This window comes from Topomyia yanbarensis, chromosome 1 (assembly GCF_030247195.1).
Source record: "Topomyia yanbarensis strain Yona2022 chromosome 1, ASM3024719v1, whole genome shotgun sequence".
NCBI lineage: Eukaryota > Metazoa > Arthropoda > Insecta > Diptera > Culicidae > Topomyia > Topomyia yanbarensis.
In genome coordinates, this window is record NC_080670.1 from 50,881,149 (window position 1) to 50,902,760 (window position 21,612).

Genomic DNA, 21,612 nt, shown 5'->3' on the forward strand with positions numbered 1-21,612 from the left:
GCTTTAATGAAAAATCCATTACTTTCAAGAATTTTCAACATTATTTTCGTTTTTCATCACGAAACCCACCTCCAAAAATTTTTTCAAACCAAAAAAAAAATTTGGGCACTGGAGGGTTAAAATTTAAAGTCAAACTAACTTCATTTGAAATGTCATTTGTTGGACTTATATTTATTTCTATTTAGTTGATAGAACCTTTTCGCCTAGCTCAGACTTGCAGAATAAATAATAAATGGTACATTACATTAAAGTTATAATGTGCAAAGTGGTTTTACTTGTTTTGAAACAGTTCAAAAAAATCACTTGTGCTGCACGCTAATTGAAAATTAGTACACTTTCCGAAAATGAATGTCTTGTTTTCCCCCTTTTTACCCCGAGGTATGAAAAAAGTTGTCTGGCCAACTTTGTAAGGAGGGGATCACTGTGCGGTGGTAAAATTTACCCAAGCCAAATCGTTTATTGTTTCAAAATCATAGAATACCAAAGAATTTTTTGTTTCAATTACAGAGGTTTTAACTTTAGAGTAATTCGCCTTTTTTCGGCGTAGAAAAATTACTAGTAAAGATTGCTGATTACACGACTTATCCATGTAATAACATTTCAAAAAAAAATTCAGACGCGCAGAAAATAAATTTATCATATATTTGGCTTCATTCGCAAAAGTTTATAATATCTTGTGGTCGTAAAAAATGCTGAAATTTCCTTCTTCTTGAAAATAATCGTTTTGATTGCGGAGTTTTACATAAAAGCACCAACACAAGAAACACCGACCCGAACCGTTGCCCGATTCAAACACCGTCATCAAAATGGAAAAACACAAGTTACTTTCTATTTGCACCATTGTTTGCAAATTTCATTTGGTCCCCCAATTATTATGCAACCGCGAGCTGCCCGGCCAAATTTGACCGCGGTGGACCACCGGTCCCAAATTGATACTCCTCATTACGGACGCTTAGCGCGTTCCGATTTGCGTGGGTGCAGCGGCGATTGCTGATCGCCCGTGCATGTTGATCACATGAGCGGAGTCTTAGTCATTGACTAGCAGCTTGAAGCACGTGACGACCGACCGGCGAACAGTAGATTCGATTAACAGATAAAATTTAAATCAGACCGAACCGGGTCAACCGGGGTATAATAAATTGCTAATCGCGTGAACATGGGTCGTGTTGTTTATGTTTAAATTGGCTATGATAACGCACGCAAAATTGATGAATATCGGTGGATATATGTGGGCAGTTGAGGGGCATATTGAACAGAGTGAATTTCCGATTTCCAACTAAACTTATCAGCAAAAGAAGAATAAGATTGATAGTTTGAAGGATAACTATAATTAAATAGTATTAGTTTCTTGTGATGTTGTAGCTGTGTATGCATGATGTGAATATAAATTACGGAACTTAAAATACTGGATTAAAGTAGTTTTTGTTGGTAGCGCCATAATGATGCACACCCTCTAAAACGCCTGCAGTACAATATTGTACTCTATTTTAGTTCCACATTTTACAAATTTCTCTCAATATAAAATCAAATGATGCCGTTCACCCATTTGTGTTGGATTGCATTGTCTCGGCAAAATGGGCTAAATATATGGTCTTGCGATTTGCAGAAAACGACACATCACTTTTGCTGAGTGATATAGTAACGATAAACTGTGATGGATCGTGCTACTAAAAAGTTATGTGGGCAACGTGGGACGTGATAATGTGACAGTGGCAATGGAAACCACAACGGGATGGATGAAAATTGCTTTCGTTACAGTTCAATAATACTTGCTATTTTGGACTTAATTTAATTTCAATTCCCGTTGATACTTTCTTCCCTAAGTTTATTGAGCTGCTAGAACTAGTTTACAAAAATGTCTTTCTTTTCAGTATGATTTTCCTTTGTGTTTGTGTACAATGATCACAAAATAAATTAATAAAAAATAAAGATGAGTTTGAGAACTCAAAACTTCCGCTTCTGAATTTTAAGTTCTCAAACTCATCTTTGATTCACGAACTTGCACAACATTTTATGAAAACTTTCCGATTTCAGATTGATTTGAGATTCTTCCTGTGGTTGAGATGTTGAGTTACTACCCAGGAATAAGAGTTGCCCCGTGACCCGCAAGGGCAAGAAGCTACGTAGAACATCTGATCGCGAGTATCAAGGCAGTAATCAAAATGATGATACGAACGTAAACAATAACGAGAAAGACATAAAAGACCTGAAAGATGTAGTTGGCGAAAAAACGAACATCTCCCCGCCGCGAAAAAATATCTCCGCTCGGCAAGTCGCGCGAACGTGATCTGTTAGGTTGTAAATATATCATATTGTTATTTTAGTTTTTTCTTCTTATAAACACATAAAACCCACGGTTCTTCTAAGCTAACGTGTTGAACCGTGTAAATAAACAACTTTTTAAAAAATGGCCCACAACCGTGAATGATGACAGCACATTTCAATGATTTTACAAGTATCTTTTATTGGGATAATCTACACTTCTTCTGAATCTTCACTTATCGGCTTTCGATGATTTTACGGGAGTAACTAAATTTTTGAAATCACTTTTCGGCTTTTTTTCAATACTGTGTTCAATACGCAAATTTCGAATAGATGTGTTCGGATCGAAGTGCGCTCAAAAACTAGCTTATGTTGAGATGTGACACTGTTCCACACTTCACAGCGCCAGCACAACCCAGACGTTCAAAATGGCGGGTTATCCATAGCCGGGGACACTTCCCTACCTTTCGGATAGTCTTACTATTACACGAGCTGGGAACAGCTTTTATCGTGATGGGTAAGATGCAAAAACGGGTATTAATTGATTTATCTGATGTATCTACACCAACAGATGTATCTACACCTTGGTCCCAATCGTGGTTACTTAGGCTAGTTTCGCGACAAGTGGAAGTCAATAGCTATGGCAACTCTATTGAAATCCCACTGAAGCCCGATAACAGTGCTATGCCGACCGTAGTCGATTATCCTGAAAGGTGGTCGCAGGAGAGTTATTACGTAGTTTTCGACAACGAGCTTGCAGATCCAGGTGTTCGAGAATTGTAGAGAAATCAACTCCGGTACACAGTAAGTCCAAGACGAAAAGGGTTTAACGGATCAACGCGCAATAAACCGATTTAAGACAATATACGTCCCTAAAGTTTTTTGCTACTCGAAAGTTGAATCCCAGCTGTCTAGATGCCTTATCTACAATGTATGATGGATGTGAATTTAATGTTAGTGGCGAATCCAAGATATTTGATGTGAGATTACCTTGTAATGCTCGAGTTAAACAACTTGCTCGGATTTAGAACCATTCCGTTCAGATCACACAACGTACTGAAGCTATCCAGTCCACTTTGAAGGAATTCGGAGTTGGCTAAATCACGTTTCTGTCGAAAATATTCATGCCGTCGGCGAAGGGGTCCTTGTAGTTTGATTTTGACGTAATTAAAATAGAGGAGAAATATTACTGGACCGAGGTGGCTCCCTTGTGAGTTGCTGGATGTTGTGAGAAATTGTTCAGATAGCAGATTGGATGGTGCAGGTTGGAGATCAAGAGCAGGTTCTTCAACATCATCAACGTGTATGGCTCTCATCTTTGAAATATCTATGATGACGAAGAAGAATTCTACGCGCATGATCATGACATCAAGATCATCATTAAGAATTTCAACGCTTATGGAGGAAGAATACTAATATCGAAAACGGCCTAGAACTTCGCCGCTTCCAAAAACTTGTTCGTACGTAGTACCTTCATCCAGGACAGCCTGCCATATCGGTACACCTGGAAGTTACCAAAACCAAACGAAATACAAATTAACCACGTTTCGATAGATGGTCGGCACTTCTCAGACATCATCGATGGCAGAACATGTCAAGGTGCCAAAAACGATTTGGACCACCCAAAACTGTCCATAGAGAACGACTTTCGGTACCGATGACAATCGCGATACAATCTCGCAAGACTAAAGCAATCTGATGTCGCCGCAAGCTCCGTGCAATCGCTTGAAACGGTGCTGCCGAAAGAGGGTGAGGTCGACGAATCTCTTCACGAGAACCGTTGGAACACCGTGAAAACCGCCATCAGTAACGTAGCGTCTTAGGTGATGTAACACGAAGTCGTCAGAACGAGTTGTTAGACGAGCGATGTCAGCAGTTATTGGAAGTCATGCGTGAAGCTATCCGTCAGAGTGTGGAACGACTGACTGAAACGGAGGCAGCCCACCCGGTGTGGTGCACCAGTCAAAAGACGTGCCCATCATCATTAAAGTTTATTTCGGTGGCCACAATCATTTGTTGACGCGAACGAAGAAGTAACATCGAAGTTCCACGTATTACCATGGACCGCTCCATTAACAGTTCGACCGTTCGTGATAAACTAATATTGGTACGCGCTGACCCCAGCATATGCGCTCCAGAAATCTTCACTCATTAAGTTTAGGCAAAAGTAATTATGTAACGCCATTCGAAGCAACACTTTTAGGCATACCTAAAAATCCCTTTTAGCGACAATAAAACAGTTCAGTTTGGTCCTCAGACCACAACGTTTATCTATCGGTGTTAATCTAAGAATATCATGTCCGATCTTGTCAAAGAAATTTTAAGTGATAACACCAGCTCTTCCGGCAGAAAATGCGAAATCAGGAGGAGGAAGAGTTTGAGGAAATAGAACAACTGCACCGTTCACATGAAATGTGAAAGTTTTATCAGAAGCTCACCGAGGCTTCGTGCCGCGAGCTAAAATATATCGAGATAAAGATGAGAGTATTCTGACGAACGATTCTAAGGGGACCGAAAAGCGAAGGCAGCACTTCGACGGACATCTTACTGGAGGGAAGAAAGAGAACCAAGACAGCGAGGGAAGTGACGTCGACGAGGAAGTAAGTGACAGATATGTGCCACCCTTCACGATAGAAGAAATTTAGGATTCCATAAAGCAGCCGAAGACCAACAAATCGATCAGAAGGGATGGATAGGAGTAAAACTCATCAAGACTTATCAACCCGGACAAGTTGGCCAATCACCGACATCAGATGATAGTAAGGGTTTGGATTACCAAACAGCTACCGCAGGAATGAAAGAATGGAAGAATCTTCCCAATCCACAAGAAGGACGACAAGATGAACTGTGAAAACTATCGTGCGATCACCGTCCTTAACAAGAAGTTATAAGGACAGATTCATCGAGGGACGATGAAATTTTAACCAGCCAGCAAGTCTCTGAGGCTGCCACCAACGTTCCTCTACGTTCACCCATTGTCAACCTGTCAATACGACTACTCTAATTAGCTCAGTATGCACTAAGCTGAAGGCTTCATCTAATGCTGGACCAAATGGTATCCCCTCTGTTGTACTGTAAAATCGTGCTAATAGTTTCCTGGTTCCTTTATCAATGCTATTCGATATCTCTCAGTTCTTTCAAGAAGTTTTCCGGATTTATGGAAAAAATCTTATATCTTCTTAGTTTTCAAAAAAAAAGACTAAGGCGTTGCTTTGAGCTATCGCCGAATAGCTTCTTTATGTGCAGTATCTAAACTATTTAAAAAGATTGTTCTGAATTTCATCACCCATAACTGCTCCGGTTACACATCCGAGACCCAACACGGTTACTTGACTAAACGATGAAATTGTACTAACTTAGTATCGTACACATCCTTCATCATCCGTTCCTTGCAAGCAAGACTCCAACTGGACGCCATATACACCGACTTTTTGGCAGCCTTCGACAAGATCAACCACCAAATAATTGTTTCTAAACTAGACAGACTTGGATTCGGCGGCTCTTTTTTGAATTGGCTTCACTCCTATCTATATGGACGAGAAATGATCGTAAAAATTGGAGATTGTACGACCTCTCCATTTGCTGCCAGCTCTGGTGTTCCCCAGGATAGTCATCTTGGACCTTTCATATTCTTGGACTACCTCAACGACTTGAATCTCTTGATATAATGTATAAATTTACAATTTGCCGACCACTTTAAACTATTCCACCTTATTAAAACATCCACCGATGCTGTATTCTTACAATCTCAGTTCGAAATATTCATAAATTGGTGCCATGTCAAAAGGATGTAACTCAGTCTATTCTCAACCACCAAAGGCATCAGTCATAATACCAGTGTGCTCTCTGCTGCTACCCAAGCCAGCGCAAATAGTTGCTTTTTTCTTGTGTGCTTTGTCTAAAGAACAAAGGGAACCGTTACTATTATTCTTGTGTGATGCTCTATCAAGATGACTTCTGAGTCTCATCAACAAAATGTGATTCTTCTGGCTAACACGGTGGCCATCGACTTCCGGTCTTTCCGCATAAGACCGAGTATTGGTGTTGTGGAACATTTGCTGAAGGTGAAAATGCAACTTCGGTTTTTGGAAGTCAGCTTCATCCAGTTGGAGCACGTCAGGCACGCGATAACGCTGAACATAACGTTCAACAAATTCACCCAGGCGAAAAGATTCATTTCGCAAAACAACTTGAAACATGTGTTGGATTGTGACACCGCTAAAATCAAGATCCCTGTGTATATGGATAACGGAAACGTGGAAGTTAAATTACATGATTTGGCACCACGTACTTGCAAAGTGGCCATTAAAAGATTCATGTCGTATTTCGGAAAAGTAGAATCCATTACGGAGGATACGTGGAGGAACTACTTTCCAAGTATTTCAAATGGTGTTTTTGTGGTGAGAATGCGGCTAGACCAACCCATTCCCTCCTACCTGATACCCTACAGTACACAACAGAAGGGGGTGATACCATAATACAGCGAACTCTATGTACATATGAAGGACAAACTAACACGTGCCAGTTCTGTGAGCAAACGGCACATTACGGACAACCCAGCCCAGAAACCGCTAAGAAAAGCTCATGTACAGAAATAAATACCAACACTCAGTCCCCAATATCAGGTATGATTCTTATTAAAATATTACTCATATTTTAATAAGAATCATAAGGTTTTTACCAAGTGAAAAGTCGATCATTACATACAACGTTTTTTTTTTAAATATTTTGAATTTTCTTGAGCACGTTGAATGACTGCATTTAAGGTTGGACAGAGAAAGGGTAAAATTCGCAAACGAAAAAAGCAGTTTTTTTCCACACCGTATGACAGATCTGCATAAAAATAAATCAGCAGTACTGTAACAACATTCTACATACGCTGATTGATTTTTATGAAAATCTGACATACGGTGTGGAAAAAAACTGCTTTTTTCGTTTGCAAATTTTGCGCATTCTCTGTCCAACCTTAAAGAATATATTGTATTCTACAAATAGAGGGAAATTTGAGGTTATATTACCTCACTTTCTCCTATTTCGCATCTAAGTTGTGGAGCCAATAACTATTTGAATTTGTAGTATTTCGAAAAAAGGTCAAAATTATTACCGGTCTATACCAATCGGTCTTATGAGTGCTTTGTACAGGATACAATTCGTACGGGAGCAAAATGCGTGCGACCACAGTTACTTATAGATCTCGTAGTAGGCATTATTTCCACTGATAATATACTGCCTATAATAGCAAGTCAGTCCCATATAGATAGAGAATCACATAGAACATGTTATCATTGTGCGCTGTAACCGGTGAGCCGAGATAGATGGTATTCGAACGAACTCGATAATAATACACCCGATATTCTTACATAGCACTGGGTCCCATCCGCCTTGATTAGTCGGGTCGACTTTCTCGAAAAGCCGTTCTCATTCATAATCTTCGATAACTCTTTCCGGTTACCTTATATTCAAAGTTGTATAAATGTAGATGATGTGTAGGTACTCCATATTCGCGGTACTTTTGGATGTTCTGGCGCAAATTGAAGTTTTGGTCCGTTGTAGACCGTCTGTTTTATTATTTTATTTGGAGCAGGGAAAAGACCCCGGGGCTAGGTTTCATTCAAACTCTTTCTCCTCCTCATCTTTGGCACCAATAGATTACAAACATGCAAATGATACATTACAGAGATTATTTCTACAACTTACATTAACACTCAAATGTTGCTACTGTGTAACTAAAATAGGGACCAAAGGTAACTTGACAAGGAATTAACAAACAATTGGTACGGGAAAGTTGAAAGTCAAAGACGTGGGAACATCGGTTGAATAGACGGCACATACTGACGAATGGCTCATTTTGGCCATAATTGGTTCTGGCAATAGGAAGACGAAAGAACGGATGGGATCGAAGGCTACGACGACGGATGTCGAAATCCAATAATTGTAGAAGATTAGGGCAGTCGATTCATGATTGGAGAAGTTCGGCGATAAAAATTGCTTTCGAAACATGCCGACGAACAGATTGGAGATCGAGATCGATGAGCCTGCAGCGATCAGGGTAGGACGAGAGATTTGGAGGGTCTTTTCATGGAATTCGCCGAAGTGCGAATCGGACAAATTTGCGTTGGACATCCTATACGCTCGGGGGAAAATCAGTTCATTAGCATTTTCCACGCCACCTGATCGTCGTGATCTTAATAAAACCAATATCACAGGCGTGATAGCATTACAGAAGATACTATCCATTAACTTGTTTCATGTACTTTCTTTGTGCACACTATTGCTCATATTTTGGCGTTATTAAATTCCACAGCAACTCAGCCAGAAAAGGAACCTGCTAACGTTTCGTAAATACCAAAAAGCCAATTTCACTCCTATAAAATTTTACGGGTTCAATTTAATTAGACAGATATGCGTGTTGGCCCGCATGTTTTGCAAGCTTGTCATCTAGACACAACTATTAACTGTGGAAAGACGTTATACATTGTTGTACAGTAATGTTGGACTTGTTTTGCTGTTTTTAACTTTGAATGTGTAGCTTCAGTTATTATCAAATATTTCACTCACCGTTTTTGAAAGTTCCCATCAGGTGCTCCGAATCGATCCCGTGATGACACTCGTACAATGGTTTACCCATCAAATCAGCAGGGCTGTAACCCAACAAGGGATGCATTCTACAACAAATTAAAGCCTTAGTGAAATTCACTTAAAAAAAACACAATCAAACGTACTTATCATCCACATAGCTAAATTTCATATCCAGCGAATGTTTGCTCAAAAACGTACTCGAATCCAACGGAATCTCGATGTTGGATGGATGTGGCAACGGACGGGCCACAGCCACCAATTGACGCTGGCCGTTCTCTTTGCACGCGATATGTCCCGTGATGTGAATCACTTTGTACGAGGCACTTTTAATGTTGACACTCCGCCCACGGCTGGTCAGGGTACACTTGAGCCGGAGAAAGAAATCGCGGCTCTGCAACGGAGCACACTCTCCATTGGTGACACCCTTATTTATCTCCGCCGGGCTATGTCGGCCGTTCAGGGCTTCCCGCAGTTCCTCGTGGTCGCACTGGTGGCTGTAGTCCCATATTGGTTGGCCCATGACATCGATCTGAGAAGAAAAAAAATGTGTTAAATAAAAGTAGAATGATTTAAACGTCAATTAATCAACCTGTGAAATGCCCAAATATTCGCTAACGTTCTCGGAAACATAGGTCACATCGCCATCGGCCGACAGAATCAACAGAAACCCATCCAACGTTTGGAGAGCGATTTTCTCATTTTCTATCGCCAGTTCCTCGAGGGCTAGCTTGGTTTCCTTTACATCTTCGGATTCTGTTATATCGTCCTCGACCGAATCGCCAGTGTTCTCACTTTTCGGTGCGTTGCTGTTTGGAACTGGGGGGAAGAGTGAAATAAAAGCTTTTTTGAATACGTATACTGCCACCTAGATGTGACTGCGCAAAACCGCAAACTAAAGTTACTCGAAGAATGAAAGCTTTACAGTGTGCGCCATTCAGAGAGTACGAAACGAAAACGGGAAGAAAGTAAAGTGCATCTAAATGTAGTCTTTACCGAAGGGAATTTCCGAAATCTATTACAATATGTAAACTGGTTAACTATTACAATATGTAAACTATACGACTATTTTTCGACGTACTCGCTGGATGACCATTTTATAATTTATTTATTTATTTGTGTCGGTAAGTAGTCAGCCAAATACTTACACAGTTCAAGCATCTCGCGAACCCGCAGATAGGCGATGGACAAACGCATTACAGATGCCTTATCCAGATGGTCGACGTCTTCCTGCCGCATCGGAAGCAAGCTCGCCAGATCCTGGAAGATTTCCGTCTCGCGAGATCTGCGGCAGCGAGCTGCGTCACGGGATTTTTCCTTGCGCTTTTCATTGTTCCTGCACAGAGAGAGAGGGGAAAACATGGAACGGATTAGTTGGTAAATCTTTAAACCAGCGCAGTTTTAGTGTCTATTGTCAAATGATGCTTTTGACGAATTTCATGATAGTAGAAAATAGTTTCACAAAATGTTTCTCATTTTTTTATCTAACCAAACTGAATACTGTACCAGTAAGTTGACGGTCTGATCTTAAATGAAATTTATTTTAACCTAGCGAATGGTATACTGTATGATACTATCGTTACAATCCAGTATAGTATGCAGTAAACAAAACGAAAGACAGTGTCATAGGGTTACTGCGCCCTAATTCATCTTAGCTCCTCTATTCATCCCACCCATTTGAACACATTAGTTAGAGCAGTGTCTGCTATCTCTATTCAACCCATTAGCTCAAACGGTAGGATTAATAAGGGTACGTTGTACTCGACTTTTCGCTTCGCTCAAATGCGAGCTTTTCATATGTTCCAGGCATTGTACTGCTTCTTTGGAACGAAGCTAAGATGATGATACCTATTTAATTGCAATCCAGTCACTCTTATCAACGAAATAGTGTGACATCCTGGCTAATGTGATGAATAATCTACCCTAAATCTAATACAAAAAGGGCGCTATAACCTACACTTATTATCCAGGACAGGACTAAAAACCTCTGTCCCATGCCAGGATCTTAGGAACAAAAGAGTGACATTAACCCTCTTTTGAAATTGATGTCAACATTATTTCCTTAGTTAAGGTTCAAAATAATTCATTGATTAAATTTTGTTTATTTTTTTCGAGAGTTGTCCTACTGGAGCTGTAGAGCTAGGTTCTCGGAAGGGCTCCCCGTCAGAATCACATACTACAATTTGCAGACGAGACAGGCGAATGGCGCCCACTAAAACACTGCTTTAGACCAATTGTAGCGGGCCGTGATTCTGAATGTGATATTCATTGTACGGTTCAGGTATGTGCGGGCGTAGTGTATGTAACTTCGCCTGTATAAGTTCTATTTTATAACCGTGTGCCTTTCGCATATTCGCGTGTGTTCTAGAATGATCGCGCGCGGACCGTGAATCTGACACTTATTTTTTTCGTGTACGGTTCAGATTCTAGAAGAAAGTGGGTTCTTCCATATCACTAGAGTTCCCAGTCATGTCGAAGTGGAACGTGTGGTCTAGTTGATATGAGCTTTATTTTTTGATTGGTCCAACTGGATGTAAGGACCTAAGTTGCTAGAATGAAGAGTAAAGATTTCCGGACGTGGCCCATTCATGATCTCGCGCGTTTGCAGGTTCGCGTTTGAGACCGCGTTTATAACTTCGTATGTACTAAAACATTCACTTAATTACCCGAGTGTTATCAAGTATGCGTGATCGCTGGCATATGTGTGCGTGGATGATCGCGAAGGGCTTAAGCGTTCGTATGTCGACGTGTTTGTCGCGTGTGCTCGCGAGTATGTGACTTCGCTTGCATAAATTCGATTTTGAAACCCTGCGGCCATTCACATATTCGCGGACCGTTCATTTAGTGTTCGGTGTACGGATCACATTCTGACAGGCAGTGAGTTACCCCATATCACTAGAGTTCCCGGTCATGTCGCCATGGAACGATTTGTCAAGTGAATATGGGAGTTATTTTTCTTAATTCTTCAATTTTATATTTTTTGCTTTCTTTTTTTATTAATTAACATGGACCTAGACTGTTGGTACCGAGGATAGAGACCTCCGGACGATCTCGATTCATGATCGCACGAGCGCGGGAGATTGTAGGTTGTCGCTTGAGATCGCGTTGGTAAGTTTATGAGTTCTGAGACGTTCACCTTATCACAGGTATGTTATCATGTTTGCGAGCTCGTGGGCGTAGGTTGCTTGGATCTTCGCGAGGGGCTCTAACGGTTGTATGCTGACATGATTTTGTAATATATTTGCGTGTGTTCTTGAATGGTCGCGCGAACCGTGAGTCTGATATTAAATATTCGGTGTATGGTTCAGATTCTAGCAGAGAGTGGGTTCCCTTATATCGCTAGGGTTCCCGGTCATGTCGCCATGAGACGTGTTGTCTAATAGGTATGAGTATATTTTCTTAATTGGTCCAGCTGAAGGCATGGACCTAGGCTTCTAGGATCAAGGATCGACTTCCGGGCGTGACCAATTCGTGATCGCGTGCGCGAGGGCATTTTTATAGGTTCCCGCTTGGAGACCGCGTTTGAGAATGGGTGAATGTTAAGACGTTCACTGTCACCATCTTTGCTAACCCAGCTGAACGCGGGTGTAGAATGGCAGTATAGGACTCGAAAAGAAGAAATAAAAGACAACAGATGAGAGACGTAATAGATTAGACAGGTACAAGACACAGCTGAAGTTATGATCATCACATGAAGAATATACATTAGTACTTCAAACACTACTAATACTTGAATATCCAACCACCACACATAGCACATCCTTTTTCAATTATCTATTTGTTATGGGTTGATTGTTAGTTGTGAGCTGGTACATAGGGGAAGGTATAGAACAGAAAAAAGCTCACATCAGCCCTCCCGGCTTCCTCGATGCACCACTATCGAGCCGTATTGTAATCAACATCTTGAAGCGGGCTTTTTATATAAATCAAATCCTGAGTAGTTATAATGATTGGTGGATTATTAAAATGAGAACTAATTAACCTCTAGTAGTAGAACTTAGTGCAAATAAAAACTAAAAAGTCCTTATTATCAAATAACTCTATTGAATCTATTGTGGGTTGATGATGTTTACAATACCGTCAATCCCATCAACCTGCGAGAGGGAAAAATGGACAGGCCGTCATTTTTAATACAAAAACCTGTTTTAATCCACCTAGCGGTGCAATTGTGCCTTACTCATTTATCTATGGCACGGAGGCTTTTTATGTTCAACATAATTGTGGAAATGTCCATTACATTCTTAGTACACTTTGCACTTATACACAATGGCATGCCAGCCACGAACTTGATGAGCTACGTGTCGACGGTGAAACACTTGAAACAAAAAAATATCATACTCCATTAGCCTAATCAGCATTAGATCAATGTTATCTGCTTGCTAACTCATTTTGTCATGCGGGGGTGGGTATGTGAGGAGGGCGAAAGTCCCATGAACGAACGACTCCCCAGCTTAAATTGGTATGCTTTGTGATATAGTGGTGGTTTAAAGATGATGGGGTTGAAAGGGAGGGGTATGAGGGCTGGATGGGGTGGTGGTCTGAGGGGTGATTTAAGGAGATTGTTAAAGGAGGGGAGTGAACAGTAGAGGGGGGGGGGGGTGTAACCCCTCTCCGTAAACCATCAACTACGCCCCTGTTAAAATCCAGAAACCTTATGAGAGTCGAAAAAAAAATTTGGCCGGGATTAGGTTGACGTTTTTCAGAGTGATTGCATATCCTTTCTATATGAGAAAGGCAAAAATGTGCCAAAATCCAAAAAAGTGAATCGTCGTCAAATTTATTATCGAGTTTGCATCAAATCTCGACGTTTCATGCACCTTGAACACATTTAGCATCAAAAATAAAAATTCTATTTTTAATTTTTCCTATAGTTTATATGAGAAATTTCTGTGTGGCCGCACTCTGAAACCCGTAATTCCGGAACCAGAATTCCGATCGATCCAAAATTCAATAGCAACCGATGGGAAGGTTGCACCTTTCATTTGAGACTAAGTTTGGACAAATCGATCCAGCCATCTCTGAGAAAAATGAGTGACATTATTTGACACATACGCACATACATACACACACACATACACACACATACATACACACATACACACACACATACAGACTTTTTCCGATCTCGACGAACTGAGTCGAATGGGATATGACACTCGGCCCTCCGGGCCGGGATTAGGTTGACGTTTTTCAGAGTGATTGCATAACCTTTCTATATGAGAAAGGCAAAATATTCTCTAAATAATGATAATACATATAGTTGAGGTCAATTACATTGTCTATTATTTGAGGTAGTCAACTCTATTTTATATTCTTCTGCAGGAAATTGTTGATAAAACATCTACCAGTTAAGTAATGAGAAAACAAAAAGAGTCAGTCATCAAACTACTGAGATATGGCCTTTTTAAGTAAACATTCCAACTTTTGTTCAATTTTTTTAATTTACACGTTATAGTTAACGTTAGGTAGACAACCCTATTTTCATATTTTTCCAGCGCAGCATATAAATAACAGCTTTTGGGCGAAGATTTCATCGATTGCATGAAGTCTTTTAATGACCATTAAAACTCTTAACAATGCAATCTTTTGTTTACAACTTAGCCGTCAGTGTCATTCCAACCGAACAGAACACTTCACAACCCGATCCAAATGACCCCATCGTAATCAGCCACTGCTCTAGTCGAAGCCACACCAGCGGAACCTGAAACATCCACCAATACAACGATGACCGTTTTATGAGCGGGTGTGATCTATTGATTGACAATACAAGCATTAATTTTATAGTTTTCATTCCGTCGAACAGCATCCCGTGCAATACTTCGTGAGTTAAGCCTGCAAGCTCGACCCTTCGTAAAACTACAAGCTACAACATACATCGACTAATACTAAACCACATGTCTTGAGAGTCGTAAATACGCATAGCAACCCCCGCATGGCATCGAAAGTACAAGCCCGGTTGCATGTCACACACGCAAACGAATTACATCGCATGAAATCAAATCAGTAACACCCGGTGCCAAATCACGTACCCTACTCACAGCCACACGCGGCATGCCGGCAGAGTGATGCTTCTGTATTTATTTCCTCTGCAAAAATGTTCATGTGACCTAGAAATAATCCGCATGTTTTTGTTTCTTTTTGCTCGTGGTCATCCAAGCATCATCTTGCGAATCTGGGCCGCCATTGGGAACATGTGATAGAGCGTATGAAAGCCGTATTAATGTGTTCAAACTCGTAAATAAAAACAGATCAACGGCTTATCAAAACACACGACTTTCGCACCTTATCGATCACCGGACGAATTTCAACTTCTCCCCGAATCGCGATTTTCAAATTGTTTACCCTAGCCGGGAACATGATTTATGGGTATCCAAAAACCAGATTGAACTATGCCGCCGCTGCTCGTTTTTGAGCTGCGAACCGCTCACTATTGGTTGGAAGCGTATCCCTATCATGCCATTAGGCATCGGGAGCACCGATAATCCGCGGGATCATTCATTGCGCGGGTGGCGCCTTGATTCTGGCTTTGAGGGGAATAAAATATAACAGACAATCAGCTGTTAAATGGTACCGCGATTAGCGAGGACGGCGCCTTTTCGACGGAATGATTTATACTTATCATTAATTGCAATTATTTCCAGAAGCCAGTTGCATAATCCACCGGAGATCATCTCGGCCGATATCCTTGGGTGCTTGACAAAGAAAGGTAGACAAACCTTCCTTCTGCGTCCGACGAAATCGGATCACAATCGAACCTGTGTCCGCGCCAGTCGCCAGGAGACACAGACCCCGATGTTATCACGGACGAGGCCGCCCTGCATTGACAATTTCTATTTCTATGGAGCTAAACAGTCGTGTAAGTAGAGGTGGACTGACAGATAGCACCTCCGGTTTGTGCTATAAAGTTGCAAAACGTTACCACGACGGTATTCGATGACTGCCTGCCGATACATTGTAGCTGGCAATTGGATTCGTCAGCAGTAGCTGTCCGCGAGTATTGCTTTTTTATGCTTTGCGTTTGAAGAAGCACCCGTATCGAAGCCACCAGGAGCACGTAGAGATTAAGTTTATGGTCGAGACAGATAACGCGGTTCAATCGGTCAATCGTAAAGGAATAAAAATCACAAATTTATTAGAAAATTGGAAAACAGAAGCTCATCGGGAAATGATGGGCTATTAGCATTTTATATTCACTCACTGAACATTCAAGTAAATTGTATTGGTAATTTGTGCAATTTTTTGATAACGTCAAATCTTTCATCGTTAGGCACATTAACACAACTGTACCAAAGTACTCTTTATTTAATGTAGCCAGGAAGATCGATTCCATGCAAAACTCACTTATATAGAATCCAGGATTCTATACAAGTGTGACAACTACTCACTCGCTAGATCATTAAATTTATGACGTAATAAATTTGGATTTCGATATGCCTTCTTTGATTTCTTTCGATTACTCATACACTGAGGTTTTACGCAGGCGAATAAACGAAAACCGCGTAAATTGAAAATATCACGTGAATTAAAAAAAAACCGCGCAAAAGAAATCGCGTGAAAATATACCGCGCAAAGAACCGCGGCAAGAACCTGAGTCTACATTCAAATATGACGTTCACCCTAACCTATTATATACAGCACATTGTACTGGGTAAAAATACACAAAAGAAAGGTTTAGGTATGGTATACGAGCTTGTATAGGAAAGTCGTTTCGATTTGGTGCAATGTCGTGACCCACCTCCTCCGAAATGATTCAAGCAGAAGTGGCCCCAAGATCAATATTTTTGTTTGTCGCTGTTTTAAGTGCTCGGGTTCAACCTGCTTATAAACGCAAAAAATTCCACAATGCAAAACAGCAACCCAAGAAAAATGCTGTTCAAGATATAGGTTTATATTGAACCCTATGGGTGGTGAAACCATGTTTTGATATTTTCCTTAAATTTTCAAAACAAAACTGGTAGTTTTTATTGTGCATTGTTGATTTAAAGCAACTCACAGTCACCATTAACAGTCACCACTAACGACAACGGTAACGATAATAAGTGTACTTTGTTTCTGCCCGAGTCAGCGCAAAGCGAGCGACAAAACAGTTACTCTTATCTTGTGTGAATTTTCTGAAGAACAAAGAAAACCGTTACGTTTTTTCTTGCAGTGGTGATCTATCAAGATGATTGAGTCACGGCAACAAAACGTGATTCTTCGGCTAAATACGCTGGCCAATGACTGCCGGTCTTTTCGCATAAGGATTCGTAAAGTGAAACATTTCCTGAAGGTGAAAATGGGATTTAGACTTACGGAAGTCGCCTTTATCCAGTTCAAACCATGTCAGACATTTAGTGCTGATAACGTTCAAAAATTACTTTCTGAGTTTGAAGAGATAGAAGATTGGAGTCTTCAGCACCATTGTAGATCAATTTATACCAAGCAACTTTGCCGAAGACGCCATAGTTACACCTCTAAAGATTTTATTTTAACAGGTGTTCTAATTAAACAACTTAGGATGTTCCTAACAAAAACTGTTTTTTGCATTAATTTTTTTATTTATCTTTTTCTCGCAAATTTTTAACTTTTAAAAAAGTTTTTTTTTCATAATATAAGAATTCTAATAGCACGTTGGGAACTGAAGTTATTAGTAATATTGGATGAGAAAGGCCCTTTCAAAACATCTAAAATTGGGGCAAACGAAATCAGTTGCATTTCATTCATAGAGCATACCCTTTCAAGCATGTTTAGAACTTTTTTAAATCGATATTTGAAAGTTGTGATTTTACTACTGAAAAATATCTCATAAACTGACTCGAACGTTACTTCCATCGGATTAAAGCCCCTTTGTCAGATTGAATCACAGATTCCCTTTTAAAATGTGTGTGATATTGTACGAATGCTGCTCGTGGTAAAATTTTAAAAATGTTGGTCATCATTTTGCTTTTCTTATATAGAAAGGTTATGCAATCACTCTAAACATCGCTACCCTATTCCCGACCCGGAGGGTGTCATATACCACTCGACTCAGTTCGTCGATATCTGAAAATGTCTGTGTGTATGTTTGTATGTGTATGCGCGTATGTTTTTTTTATCGAGGAGAATTCTACACAAAAAACCTGGCCGTGGTACAGTCGGATTCCTAATGCAGCTCTTTCTACAGCAAGCCTACCGACTAAATCTCAACCTCCTGTATCCTCTTCCTCTCGGGACCACCGTTTTGTTATTACTTCGGGAGGGGGTTGTGATCTTGCGCCTCTTCTTTCTTAGAGCCCCTTGGCTCCTCGACTGCGCCTGTTCGCTGTGTGGGTGTTTTATCGATTTATTATAATTTTTTGTTCTTGTTTTTCTTATTTTTTGTTTTTTATCGATATTTTTTTATTATCAACATTTTTCTTTTTTTTACCCACGTACAGCTTGCAACGTTACCGATCTGCCGGTGACTGCCGTTGCCAACGTCGGAACCCGACTAGACGTGAACCGATCCAGAGATACCGAAACGTAACTCGCATCCCTTTACCCCACCCCCACCCTTGGAGGATGTGAAACTACTTGTTGGTGTTGCCAACTTAATGCTCGTTTCTCCGCTGCGCTAGAGCTCCGACAGAATTGATGTTACTGTCATTGGCTCTTAGGTGTCCTTGAGCCCGTTGGCTCCCCTGCGTGGGTTAGCGAGACAGCCCGCTATCCAACCCTCGCTGCGTAACCGGTCGCCAACGTTGGAACCCGTCGAGACGTGAACCGATCCGGAGATGCCGAAACGTGACTCGCATCCCTTCACAGCCACCCTCGCAGGATTTTTAACCAACGTGAAACTACTTGTTGATGTTGCTAACTTCGTGCTCGTTTCTCGCATACGAACGTCACCGCGCTGAAACTCGTCGGGGCGTAAACCGATCTGGAGGACTTCTAAGACCTGGCTCGCGTCCCTTCACGACCACACTCAAAGGGTTTGTAACAGACTTGAACCACTCGCCCATATATTACAAGTTGGCGTTGCCAGCCTGCTGTTCTATTCACCACTTTCTCTGAAGTTCCGACAGTATTAGTGGTGTAGTGAGTGCTGACGGCCTTCCACGTGCCCTTGTCTGAACACATCTCTGCCACAATATTCTCTACTTTAAGCGAAGGTATCTCACTTCGCGCTGCGTCAAATCTAGCACAAACGAGGATCACACGCTCCGGTGTTTCCTCGGCGTTTATGCACTCCGGACAAAAGGGTGACACAGCGTGTCCAAACCGATGTAGGTACTATTTAAAACAACCATGACCAGACAGGAACTGCGTCAGATAGTCATGCCTCCTATTTACCCAGGTCGAGAGAACCGGTATGAGTCTGTGAGTCCACCTTCCTTTTTCCGACGAGTCGTTACCTTCCACTAGATGATGCCGATAGGGATCATTCCAGCGATAACGTAGACTACCTCTGATGAGATAGCCCTGCTCGCGACCCGCATGGCCATGAGTCTGAACGTACTACTCAGCTTTACACGATTTCGCTGTGTCTCCAGCGCTACAACCCAGACCGGGCCTCCGTACCTCTGTATCGACAAGGATACGCTAGCCAGAAGACGTCTCTTGCTGCTGCATGGCCCGGCGTTGTTTGGCATGATTCTGGCTAAAGCATTTATAGCTATGGCCGCCTTCTCGCAAGCATAGTCGACGTGGGTGTTGAAGTTCAGTCGGTCATCTATCATTACGCTCAGCTATTTCAGCACCCGCCTCAAGGCTATGACATGCTCCTTGACAGTGATTTTTGCTCGCTGCAGTAGGGGAGACTGAGGAGACTTGATCCCCGGGGAGACTTGATCCCATCATTGTAACTCAAAGGCGGAGTTTTATCTAAACATAAATTTCATTAACACAGAAAAAAGAAATTGGACTTTTGTATAACCGAATTTTTACCGATTTAAAAAAAAGTCTCAGAAGAACTGAAGAAGATTTATTTTCAAATTTTCAAACTTTTATAAAATTGATAAAATCAGCCACTACATACTCTACTTTTGCATACAGAATTACAGGAGAATGTCAATTATATGAATACGTTATGATTGAGCTGATTCTTTTGTTCAACTATATTTATACTAAAGTTTGCTGAAATATATGCTATGGGTTCACTTGATCCCTTCAAATTCGTGGAGATTTGATCCCCTTCGCCATACTTCATACACACCACTGAAAATAACCAAATTCACACCAGAACAATTGAAGTCATTGTTCACATTAAAAAATGTCAAAAATGAACGCTTCATCGTAAAGAAACATAACTGTAATTGTTTACTACAGTATACGTAGCAATCATTCATCCCATATTTGACGTTCCTTAACCATAATAAAGACAGCTTTCAAATAATTGCACGGAGATTTGGGGAATTTGTAAAAAAATCAGGTGAGAGATGCGTAATATGTAGTAACAAAAATATCAATCAGAGGCGACGCGTCGGTACGTTCAACCTGTTCATTGAACAGGTAAGCGAAATCTGACGACCCGAAACCCATTTTTAGTTAATCCTCCGGAAGTCGCGCAAATGGCACACTGAACGAGTAGCCGCAGCTGCCCTAAGACGATTTCGCTAGATTTTCAGAGCAGCGTGCACTCAGTGCACTAGCGCGACTGCCGGAAGGTTAAAATAAAACAACAACAGCAGCACGCAAATTCATTTATATGAAAGTTCGACAATTTGATCCGAACGATAAATCAACCCATCATATCAAGCAGGCAAATTTCAAAAAATCTGTCTTCCCATCATCGGTTCAACCTCAAACATGCACGCAACTCATAGTCTCACCGCATGCTCTAGACTGGATAGAGCAGCTGCATGAGCGACGGCTGGAACAGTAGCGTGAGTGTCATATGCGACGGCTTTTTCTATTTCATTTTGCACCGGTTCAAGTCAAATATTGAACCAGCGTTCATTGGTGCGATGTCCATATGGGCGTTAGAGTTGTGTGCAAACGAGAGTGGCTTATAATGTTTAAGCGCGTGTCGCCGTACGTTCATAACAGTCGGTCGAACGCATGTTTTCTTTGGTAGCCTAAACAAATGTTGGTGCACTTGGGGCCTATTGGTTTTAGGCGTGTATGTATTTCGTTGGTTCAACGATAATAATGAACCGTCTATTTTTACTTCAAAGAAATTGTTTGCTCTTTGCATTTACATGTTGAAAACTTGTCTACTGAGAGTGAAAAATGGACATAAATCCAAATCAAGGGTTGTTCGAATGATTTCGCGTTCTATTGTAATAATGAACGGGTTGATGTTGGATGTCTCATGCCAACGATATTTCACGAGAAAAATATTGTTTTCTGGATTCAACGAATTGCATGAGGCACATTCAAATTTCTATCCCATTTGAAAGAATTGAGGGATGACTTTAAGCCGGATGACAAATATTTCAATCATTCTTATACAGAACGACGATTATTTCTTGGTATGTAGAACATAAGATTCTACATTTCAAGTTAAGTCATATCATGCCATGATTTATAAATATTCAATGATAGATTTACAAATATTCGAATTCATTGAGTGAAAATTGATCATATTCAATATTCAAACGTATCAAAGTAGGCCCTGGCACAATATAAGCGTTTTCAGCCGTTCAAAAAGAGCTTCGATTATTTTAACTCTATTCGATGATACTTTTATACATGATTGTTTTTCTTAAATTTTAGTTCAGATATCTTTTAAATTGCTCGCTTCTCGGGTATGTTATATATTTTTCATTCTTTTAAGCATTCTACAAGACGTTTGTTTGACAATTTACCGGTGGGCTTTGGCAACAAATTTGTTTT

The 21,612-nt window shown here is 40.8% G+C and overlaps 1 protein-coding gene across 1 annotated transcript in view; it reads right to left on the reverse strand.

Annotated features, from left to right (window-relative positions):
• Positions 1 to 21,612, reverse strand: part of LOC131677590 (protein similar) — a 359,630-nt gene that overhangs the window by 328,916 nt on the left and 9,102 nt on the right. The window contains exons 2-5 of the mRNA XM_058957482.1: positions 9,987 to 10,174; positions 9,431 to 9,657; positions 8,985 to 9,370; positions 8,821 to 8,927 (exon numbers count right to left, since the gene is read on the reverse strand). Of these exons, the coding sequence (XP_058813465.1) occupies positions 8,821 to 8,927; positions 8,985 to 9,370; positions 9,431 to 9,657; positions 9,987 to 10,174 (908 nt within the window). The remainder of the gene's footprint in view (positions 1 to 8,820; positions 8,928 to 8,984; positions 9,371 to 9,430; positions 9,658 to 9,986; positions 10,175 to 21,612) is intronic.